Here is a 10,638-nt window from a genome sequence, read left to right as displayed (position 1 = left end):
AGCAGGGTTTGAGTCGCAGTCAGTCTTCAGAGTTCAGCTCCTAACCACTATTTGGGGAGTCTACTGAACCCAGCCCTTCATCGTGAACTGGGTACCCTGCTCCAAGTTCAAGCGCTTATTCTGCTGGGCTGACAGCGATGCTGCCAGCCTTCACTGGGGAAAAGGAGGAAGACGCACACGACCCAGCTATGCTTGTCTGGTTTGGGACCCTTTGACCTGAGTGGGGGGAGGGAGTTGCCTCTTTGGTGACATCCAGTGGTTCCCTGCCGACAGTGTAAAACTTGTGTCCCGCGCGTTTCTCCGGGCAGCGGAACCTTTCAGGCGGCGGCGCTGGGATGCAGCCGGCGGGGCCGGAGGGACGGACCCGACGGACCTGGGGGCGGGGCGGGCGGGGGCGGAGACGCCGCGTAGGCCGGGCAGGCCGGGCGCCGGGCTGGGAGCGGGAGCTCCATGTCCAGCCGTGTCTCCCCACGATGTGGCCCTCCCGGAGGAAAGCGGCGCAGCTGCCCTGGGAGGACGGCAGGTGAGCGGCGGCGACCAGCCGGGGCCGCGTCCTCTTGCGTGCCATTCTTTTCCTCAGCGCCGGCAGAATCGAGGAGCCTGACGCCGTCGCGTCTGAGTTTCTGGGGGTCACCTGGGGTCTGTGGTTCTTGGGGAGGGGTCATTGGCGTTGGCTGCATGACTCTTTTTTCTGCCAGCTTCCATTCCTCACGTGTCTCTCGGTCCCCCTCTCGGTCACCGTCTCTGTGTCTTCCTCTCCGCATTGATCTCTCTTTGTGTTTGTTCCTCTAAGTCCCCTTTCGCCCTGTGTCTTTCTCCCTCACTGGTTCGTCTGTCTTCCTACGGGACACTGGTTCCGTTCGCGTCTTACAACCGATCTCTCTATGTTGTGGCACTGAGGGTCTTTATTTCCTTTCTGTCTGCACCATCACACGCATGTGACTTCAGATCCTATCCTCTTCATGCTTCTTCATACTTTGCGGTTGGCCCGGAAGATCACACCAGACAGAAGCTTCCTATGTTCTCTGCCTTGTTGGTTAGCCATTGCCTGGCTTATGCTAGACACACCCATTAGTTCATTTCCCGTGCTGTTAATACTTTCGTGGGTCCAACCTCGAATGTTAGGTGTGAGTCCAGCCCGATCTGAATTTAAGATATTTCTCACTGAAGCAGAGTGGGGGAGATGATTTCCCTGCCTAGATTTATGGGGACATTATACTTCAGACTTGAATACGCTCCCCTCCACCATCCTTCTTCCCCAAAACACACCTTAGTGGATGTTCCCTTAATGAGTGATATGTTTAGTAGGTGTCAAGTTTAGTGGGAACAATTTTGGTGGGTTTGTTTGTTTTTTGTTTTTTCCAGATTTGGTGTTAAAATGTGACAGTAATATAATAAAAAACCTTGTCAGTGATGGCCAGAAACAAACTGCTTAATTTTTTTTTTCTTTTTGGTTTTTCCAGACAGGGTCTCTCTGTATGCCTTTGGAGGCTGAAATAGAACTCACTCTGTATATCAGTATATCAGGCTGGCCTCAAACTCACAGAGATCCTCCTGCTTCTGCCTCCCGAGTGCTGGGATTAAAGGCTTGTGCCATCACTTCCCATTTATCACTTAATTTTTCTGACCTCAGTTTTCCATCTCTGAAATGAGGACTCATCTACTTGGAAGGGCTCTTTGAAGATTAATGAAGATCATGTATGGAAGAAATAGAAGAGAATTTACATCTCCCGATCCTTTTATTGTGTTCTCAGAAAAATAGATTGATGTTCATTCTGTGCTTTTGACACAGGGGCAAAGATCCATGCAGCCAATACCAAGCACTGTAGTAATTGGGTATTGGCTATAGAACAAGCCTGCTTGGGTTTGAAGCACTTCTAATTAGCCCTAGGCTTTGATTGATAAAGGAGACCAACCCTTTTTTAAAGTGCTCCTCTGAACCTGGGTATGGAAGCATCCAGGACTGCAGTTCTGGAGACTGCCACCAGGTGGCATGAACAATGTCTGTTTTCAATGTCCACTATCCTTAGCTTTATTGATAAAATTGGGACCATCAGTGGTTATGCTTTAGAGCAAAGATTGACAGTGTCCTTGGGCACTATGATCCTTGTGGAAAGGGAAAGCAAAAGAATCACTAGAAAGTGCATGGACTGTCCTCCAATCCATGGGTAATGGTCATTGCTTCTTCCCCCAAAGGAGGTCTATTACCCATTCTTCATCGTCTAAGTCTCAGCCCCGCTCCCAGAAAGAGCCCAGAGTGCAAGAAAGAATCTGTAAAGGTTCCAGGCTTGTCAGGCCACTTGCAGGTCTGAGCTCTACTGCTCCACAGTGGAAACCATCACCACAAGATGATGGGGGGTAAGTCAGTAAGCCTCGAGGGTGGTCCTACTGGGCAACCCTGAAGCTGCATGTGAGTCCTGGGCCTGGCTTCAGCGCTGCTGGCTTCCAGATTTGCAGTTGTGTCTTTAGAGAGAACGATAAGTTTGGATGTGGCTCCAGTGGACTTAAAGCATGCTTGGACTGCTTCAATCCTTCCCTTAACTCATTTGGCAAGCTCTTTGCTGTCTGACTGGGCCCAAGGCCATAGATAAGAATAGGACATGTTCTGAAAGTAGGATCATACAGCTCATCACACATAGTGATATGAAGAGGAAGTGCCAGGTACTATGGAAACACAAAGCAGGGGAACATGGGAACTTGGTAGGGGCAGTGATGACCATGACATGGATCTTTGGCCTAGAAAGATTGACCGAAAACTCTAAGCAGTTAAAGTGAGGGAGTGTCAAGTGGGGGAGACAGGTGGGGTGAGAGAGGGCTGGAGCAGGGAGGGATGTGGCAAGTGGAAAGTCCTCGTAGACTCAGGATGAGAGGGAATGGCTACGAGAAACTGCAGATTTGACAGAATCACAGAGGACTTTGTCATTGGAGTCTGCCAGCCAGACCAAGGACTCCAGCTTTTATCTTGTAAGCAGAGGCAGAGTAGCCATATGACTGAAAGTGAGGAGCAGGTCAAGGACCAGTAGTCAAAACGACGATCTCAGGAGAACTTAGAAGACCTGATAACCAGCCAGGCGGTGGTGGCGCACAGCTTTAACCCCAGCACTCGGGAGGCAGATCTCTGAGTTTGGGGCCAACCTAACCTACAGAGTGAGTTCTAGGACAGCCAGGGATACACAGAAATTTTGTCTCAAACCCACTATTCCCTGCAAAAAAGACCTGATGACCAGTTCCTGATAGAGGAAGCTTCCTTGACCTTGAACTGGAAGTCCACCATGGCCACCATGAAAGGCTTTCCATCTGTTTTGTTGTAACTGTTAAACTAAAGGGCAGTTGCTCAGCATCACCCCAGTGTCTGAGATATTCATGTTTTTCCAGTCTTTTACATGTAGGATATAGGTGCTGGATGAACCCAGCCCTGTGTCCTCTGCCTTCCTTTATCTCTTGTCGTCTTGTGAGCTACTCAGTGACCGGACACTTTCCCTTTAGCCCTTACATTGGGTAGTTTTAAGCTTCCTAGACTAAACATTGGCCGTTTCACCTGGGGCTTATGTCAACACACACCCCTTGGGGAACTCTCTGGGCATCCTGGCAGCACTACAAAATTACACTTCTGCTGGGGTGAATTTGCTGGGGAGTGAGTTTGGAAACCAGTGGGTTGTATCTTTCCAAACTGGAACCCCTGTCATTGGCTAAGGACCTCAAGACACTGTCCTAGGGAGAAACGGATTTGACACAATAAGCCTGCCCTTTCCCTTGAGCACTCTGATCAGGGTTTCTCAGAATGTGAAAAATCACCGACAGCTGGGGCAGCTCTGTCAGCTATGAGTGGGCCGAGTGTCCCAGGGGTAGCGCAGGCTGGACCTGCAGAGGTGAGTGGGCCGAGTGTCCCAGGGGTAGCGCAGGCTGGGCCTGCAGAGGTGAGTGGGCCGAGTGTCCCAGGGGTAGCGCAGGCTGGGCCTGCAGAGGTGAGTGGGCCGAGTGTATATGGTAGTAGCATGAGCAAAAACATCAAACATTGCTTCTGCACTGATTCCCAGGTATTTAGGGAAGGCAGTCGTTTGGACCTAGAGGAGGAGGCCAGAGAGATGGTCTTGAGAGATCTCAGCTGGCCTGTCCTCCTGACCTCCTTCCTGCTCTTATCCCAGGACCAGGTTACTTCCTGCAGGCCTCCGCCGGAAGTGCTCCATCTTCCACCTCTTCATTGCCTTTCTCCTATTGGTCGTCTTCTCCCTGCTCTGGCTACAGCTCAGCTGCTCCGGAGATATGGCCCAGGTGACCAGGGGACAAGGGCAGGAGACCTCGGGCCCACCTCGGGCTTGCCCTCCAGAGCCGCCCCCTGAGCACTGGGAAGAAGACGCATCCTGGGGGCCGCACCGCCTGGCAGTGCTGGTGCCCTTCCGGGAGCGCTTTGAGGAGCTCCTGGTCTTCGTGCCCCACATGCACCGCTTCTTGAGTAGGAAGAAGATCCAGCACCACATCTACGTGCTCAACCAGGTGGACCATTTCAGGTGAGGACCGGCCACGAGCCAGACTTCCGCTCCCACTGCCTGTCCTTGCCCACGGCTCTTAGCGCTCAGAGGGCTGGGGCCTGTCAGGGCTGCTGGGAGGGGATGCACACCTCACTGGGTATAGAGAGGGCCTTTGGGTGGGCCCAGATCGAACGTCTTCTCCAGAAAGATCACTGTTTGTGGAATGAGTTAAAGGACAGGAGAAGCAGCAGTGTCGCGGGGTCCCCAGGAGTGCTGAGCCGGGTCCCCAGGAGTGCTGAGCAGGGGTCCCCAGGAGTGCTGAGCGGGGTCCCCAGGAGTGCTGAGCAGGGGTCCCCAGGAGTGCTGAGCGGGGGGGGGTCCCCAGGAGTGCTGAGCGGGGGGGGTCCCCAGGAGTGCTGAGGGGGGGGTCCCCAGGAGTGCTGAGGGGGGGGTCCCCAGGAGTGCTGAGGGGGGGTCCCCAGGAGTGCTGAGCCGGGTCCCCAGGAGTGCTGAGCTGGGTCCCCAGGAGTGCTGAGCCGGGTCCCCAGGGGTGCTTTCCTTAATGCCTGCTGTCCTCACTCACCTCCCAGCAAGGACTGTCCCGCCATGGGGCCTCTGTCTCTTGCATGGGCTGCTCACCCTGTCCTGGTGATTCATATCGTGCATGCACAGAGATAACGCTCCTCCAAGAGAAAGGAGCAGGGAGGCAAGGAGTTTGCCACCGAGCCTGACAAACCCACATGCTGGAAGGGGAGTTCGCACTCTGACAAGCTGCCCTTGGCCTCCCAGTATGTGACTCACATGTGAAATTAATGTTTTAAAAGGAGGGAGCCAGGAATGGGGGTCCACTCCTTTAACCCTGGCACTGGGGAGTCAGGTTGGTGAGTCTCTGGGAGTTTAAAGCCAGCTACAGATCAAGTTCCAGCACAGCCACGGGTGCATAGTTAGACCCTGTCTTGAGAAAGAGGAAAAAGGGGGGACAAAAACTTCTGTTCAATAGCCCCCCATCACCCTACTTCATCCCTCCTTCAAGGCGCTCTTTCCCTCTCAAAACAGTTTCTCTGTCACCCAGGCTGCCTTGGAAAACTCACTCTGTAGTTATGCAAGCCAAAAGGGCTCTTTGTCTGTCACAGCATCCAGTCCATCGGCAGATCCATCATCCAGCCCATCCACTTGTCGCCATTCCCTCTGCTGCCCGCCTGGGCCAGGCCACCTCTCAGTGCCTCCCAGTGTCTTCCCCAATCCCTAATCTCTTCCCAGTGTGCTCATTTAGCTTCCTGGTGTCTGCTCTTGGGGCCTTGACAGTTACTTTCCCCCTGTGTGGAGCCCTGTCCCCAGCTTCCATGTGGTCATTCCCTCAGACTTTCAGGTTCCAACTTAGACATCGTCCTGCCACGCTGCTGTCCTGACAGCTGTGTGGAATAACTGCCCAGCCACCCTGCCCGTTCCCTTCCACCCTCTTTGACTTTTTTCTTCTTCCTGGAAGGTCCTTGAGAACAGGGATTTGTTTCTCGATGCTGCTGCTTCCAGTGTGGTTTTGAAATTTCTGGTGCTCCGTAAACACGTAGGCAGCAAGCAGAGGGCCAGTGCCCCCACAGTTGGGTGGTGACAGAGAAGGAACTCTCATACACAGCTAGGGCTAGAGCTAGGTTGATGACAAGCTTGCTTCCTCTACCTAGCGTCGTTTATCTGTGTTGCATAGGTTCAATCGGGCAGCACTCATCAACGTGGGCTTCCTGGAGAGCAGCAACAGCACAGACTACATTGCCATGCATGATGTGGACCTCCTCCCTCTCAATGAGGAGCTGGACTATGGCTTCCCAGAGGCTGGGCCCTTCCACGTGGCCTCCCCAGAGCTCCACCCTCTCTACCACTACAAGACTTATGTGGGCGGCATCCTGCTGCTCTCAAGGCAGCACTACCAGCTGGTGAGGTCCAGCCCTACCTGCTCTACTCATTTGCTGGGGACCTTTCCCACCAGGGGTCTAGGCAGGTGGGGTAGAGCGGCCTTCTGGGGCCCAGCAGATGGAGCCTTGCCTGAGCCTGATGGGGACTCAGCAGCAGCCAGAGACGCGAGAAGTCCAGGAGTGAGCATGTTAGCTAGGAAGAGCCCTGCTGTGGCCCCAGAGAGCTGGGGATGTGATGGCCACAGAGTCTTCTCCATCTCAGCAGCGTCACCACACCCTCTCATGTGAGGAGGCTGCACAGCCCGTACATGGCCTGGCTGGTGGGAGATGAGTTTCTCCCTCCCCAGAAGTCTAGACAGAAGTCCCAGACTAAAGCATACTGCTTCTTGATGGGACCCAGGGGCACAGAGGGGTGAGAAAGTCAGTTACTGTTCTCTGTCCTCCGTGGCTGCAGCCTTGAGCAGATGCTAATCAATGTGTCCCTCAAACCACAGGAAAAGAGCTAGGCAGAGCCACCTCAGGAGGACGGATAGGAGAGGAAGGCACCTTTGTCCCCCCCCCCCCCCCCCGAGGGGAGCTGACACTGGAGGCTTTTATCACACACAAGTTCAAGGCCCTGCTAGAAGCAGGGAGGGGGGGCCCTAAGGTGTGCTGATCCTTCCCTTCTCCCCCACATCCCGGTTGCAGAGTGAAGGGACCTGCCAGCACCCTGTGTCACTCAGAGCAGTCAGGGCAGGCAGAAGAAAGGGGAGCCTGGCTGGCTGGGCTCGGGCGTGGCTCTCCCGAGCAGTGAGAGACTAACGTGCAGCCCTGGGAGGAGGGGCATGTGACAGACACTGTCTGTCTTTGTGTCAGTGCAATGGGATGTCCAACCGCTTCTGGGGCTGGGGCCGAGAGGATGACGAATTCTACCGGCGCATCAAGGGAGCTGGCCTCCAGGTAAGGCTCCTTCCTGGCTCCGCCTGGCCCTGGCCACATGGCCGTCCTGAGGGTCCCTGGACTTGCTGCATCCTGGGATTTGCAGTTGGTCTCCCTGGTTTGATCCCCGCTTTCACCCTGACTTTGAGGGCTTATCCAACCAGTCCTGTGCTTTCTGCTAGTCTCCTGTCCTTCAGGGTGGCAGATGCCAGAGGGGTTAGTGGTAAGGGCCATGATGCCAGGAGAGGCAGCCTGACACCCACTTCCTTTGTTTTCCCTAGCTTTTCCGCCCCTCAGGAATCACAACTGGGTACCAGACATTTCGCCACTTGCATGACCCAGCCTGGCGGAAGAGGGACCAGAAACGCATTGCAGCTCAGAAACAGGTGTGACCAGTGTCCTGTATGGTGGGGGATAGGTGGGAACCAATGGGTCATTTCACTGAGGCTCCGTTGGGCCCAGATGGTCAGTTGCTGGCCTTTTCCACAGGCACCTTGCCCTGCTTGGTGGCTGCTGTGTGCATCTGGGCACTGTGGGTCAGCCCGCAGAGAAGTCTGAGTTTTCTTTACTGATGGGGTGCAGGCATGGAAAGATGGCAGCTTTGGGCTCTTCTCCCTTAATGGAGATGGGCGAACAGCTGGCACATGAGTGTGAGTTCGTGTCCCTTCTCGTCCCTTCTCTTCCCAGGAACAATTCAGGGTGGACCGGGAGGGAGGCCTGAACACTGTGAAGTACCGGGTGGATTCCCGCACGGCGCTGTCTGTAGGAGGGGCCCCCTGCACTGTCCTCAATATCATGTTGGACTGTGACAAGGCAGCCACCCCGTGGTGTGTATTTGGCTGAGTTGGCTAAACAGTAGGGAAGCCTATGCTTCTGGACCTCGATGCTGCTCAAGCTCAGGAAACCTCAGGCCTTAGGCCCAGCTCAAGAGGACGCAGAGTGGCCTGAAGGAATAGACAGGGGCCAGCTCCGTATCTGCAGCAACCTGGGCCAGCTCCGTATCTGCAGCAACCTGGGCCAGGCTCAGGACAGGACACTGGGAGTTCCTGGGATGCTGCTGGAAAATCTTCAGAGAGAGGCTGGAGGCATGGCTTTGTACTGGGGTCTCCACCCTGCCTTCTTGCTCACCCTGCTCTTCCTGCCCGCCCACACTGAGGCCCAGGGCAAAGCTCAGCCATTTGCTCCTTTGGAATAACAGCCTCATGCAAAGATGTAGTTATAAGCCAAGTGGCCCATGTGTGTGGCAGTTGCTGTTAGGAGGCTTAGGACTTCAGAAGGCAGCACATGAGCCCTAGGCAGAGGAGCAGCTAATAGTGGCTGTAGCTGGTTGTCACCACGGAACTGGGTGGGGTAGAGTGCTTGTGTCACCAGATCTCACTTTTCAAAAGAAACTAGAATGCTGGATTCTTACGGAGAATTTTCTGATTGTAAATGGTAGCAGATAACTAAAACTTTAAAAAGCTATGGCAGGCCAAACAAAATGTTTTGTGGAGCACTGGTTTGTCACCTTTGGTTGACTGGGTGGAGGGGGCTTATACACTGGCAAGGCTTTGGATTGGGGTAGGTGTGACGGTGGTGGGCGTAGGTAGGCAGAAAAGCCAAACACACAGGTTCCTACACTGCCGACCCTCCGGCTCATGAGCTGCCTCGGAGCTGTGTCCAGAGCTGCTCCCCGCTGCCTTCCTGGGGAGTACAGAAACTGGGTAGTAAGTCACAGTCCCTGCCCGGGGTGGACAGGACAGCTCTGAGGAAGCTGTGTCCCTGAGGTGGGAAAGCTGAGAAGTGGCAGAGTCCCATGAGTGTCCCCGTGGCTTGAGGGGAGATTTCCAGCTGGGATGCAGGACGTGTGCTGAGGTAGAGTGAGGGATTGGGAAGTGATCTGGGAGGAAGCCTAGTGTTAACCCCACTGGGAAAGAATGTGATCACCACAGTGCTTTGAGCCAAATTTGGGGCAAGCTTTATTAAATGCTGGCCAGGACAATGGACACTGGCTGGGTTCACGCCTGGGATTCGTAGGGTATGTCACAGAATTACATTTTTTGTTTAAAAATACAAAACCTACAAGGCTGTGTACTCCCACCATTGTCCAATCAGGAGCAAGCATACGTCCTGGTGGCCCTGCCTGTGTGCCATCAAGCCGGTCCTGTACAGTTGGGCAACCACGCTTGTTTACTGAAGTGACAATATGTGGATTTTATCTTACATGACAACACTCCAGGAAGCTACCTATCCTTGGGCTAGTGGGGCTTATAGGTTAGAAGCATTTCTTTTTATAGAGCTCTTGAGCTCAGTAATTTAGACTTAAAACATAATGTTCGCTGGCACATGTAGCACCAAGAAGAGCAGGAAATGAGTGTCCATGGGTGCAGTCCACTATCAAGGTCAGCCTCACACGGGAGCTAGAGGGGCATTTGATTCACTTAAGGTGGTTGGTTGAACACTGGGACACCCAAAGTGCTGTGGAGGGGGCGGCCCGTACTCGAGGGTTGAGAGAGAGTAGAACCCACAGCTTTGCTTCAAATTCAAAGATTTCAGGCCCTCTGCATGCAGTTGGGAGGATTGTGTGCTGTGAAACCTGAGTACAAATTGAGAGGTATAGGCTGACACGAGGTGAAGCTTCAGGTTCCAGAGTGTACTTTGGGGTCACTGCAGTTCTAAACTGAGGCTGCCCAGGGACTGAGCCTCACCCACAGCACTGAGAGGTAAGCCTGCCTGGCTTACAGTACGGGGCCATGGAGATAGAGAGGAGGCTGCGCTCTGCTCTTCTCATCTAGGGTTTACATGTCACCAGGGCAGTAACTCACGCCTCCTGGGGATGTGACAGCGAAGCCCTCAGCTCTGCATTTCCCTGGCATGTAGAGGAAACTGAGAGGGTGAGGGGCCTGTCTACCTGCACTGGGGTTGTAGAACCAGCAAAAGAAGGGCCAAGACGATGCTGTCTCTGCTCCATACTCCCCTTTGGCTGCTGTCATCGCCATTGTGTGATGTCATTATCGTCATTGGGCTGGTGCACCCCACATCTGTAGCCTCCCTTGCTCCTGATTCTCTCCCATTCCTGGAGAATGAGGAGTACTGAACCCTGGTGAGCCAGGGGTAAAGGACATGACAGTCTGTCTTGGTGTTTTCCTCTGCCCACTTTGTGCACTGGATCCAGCTAACAGTCCTCCTACCTTGCTACTGGGGATGTGGATAAAATGTGCCAGGACATAAGCATACCTGGCTGGTGTGGGTGTGGATAATGACCGTCATTTGGAGAGCAATCACCGCTTTCTCCACCTGCCTTAGGGTTCTCTAGAGGAACAGAACAGATAGAATTAATCTATTCTATAATAGTTATTCCATAC

General features: G+C 53.9%; 1 protein-coding gene across 1 annotated transcript; it reads left to right on the top strand.

Annotated features, from left to right (window-relative positions):
* Nucleotides 1-391: 391 nt before the first annotated feature.
* Nucleotides 392-8,758, top strand: B4galt7 (beta-1,4-galactosyltransferase 7). Its single transcript, XM_051194203.1, has 6 exons — nucleotides 392-523; nucleotides 4,146-4,508; nucleotides 6,172-6,397; nucleotides 7,232-7,315; nucleotides 7,576-7,680; nucleotides 7,982-8,758. The coding sequence occupies exons 1-6, from the start codon at nucleotides 474-476 to the stop codon at nucleotides 8,135-8,137; spliced, it is 984 nt and encodes a 327-aa protein (XP_051050160.1). The 5' UTR covers nucleotides 392-473; the 3' UTR covers nucleotides 8,138-8,758.
* Nucleotides 8,759-10,638: the final 1,880 nt, after the last annotated feature.

Source organism: Phodopus roborovskii, unplaced genomic scaffold (genome assembly GCF_943737965.1).
Source record: "Phodopus roborovskii unplaced genomic scaffold, PHOROB, whole genome shotgun sequence".
Classification (NCBI taxonomy): domain Eukaryota; kingdom Metazoa; phylum Chordata; class Mammalia; order Rodentia; family Cricetidae; genus Phodopus; species Phodopus roborovskii.
This window is presented reverse-complemented; position numbering and strand designations above follow the sequence as displayed.

Excerpts from the sequence above, each read along its gene's own strand:
- B4galt7 (XM_051194203.1), top strand. The coding sequence starts at position 474 with ATGTGGCCCTCCCGGAGGAAAGCGGCGCAGCTGCCCTGGGAGGACGGC. Across the intron at positions 524-4,145 it reads CTGCCCTGGGAGGACGGCAG|GACCAGGTTACTTCCTGCAG; the intron begins GTGAGCGGCGGC and ends CTCTTATCCCAG. Across the intron at positions 7,316-7,575 it reads TCAAGGGAGCTGGCCTCCAG|CTTTTCCGCCCCTCAGGAAT; the intron begins GTAAGGCTCCTT and ends TGTTTTCCCTAG.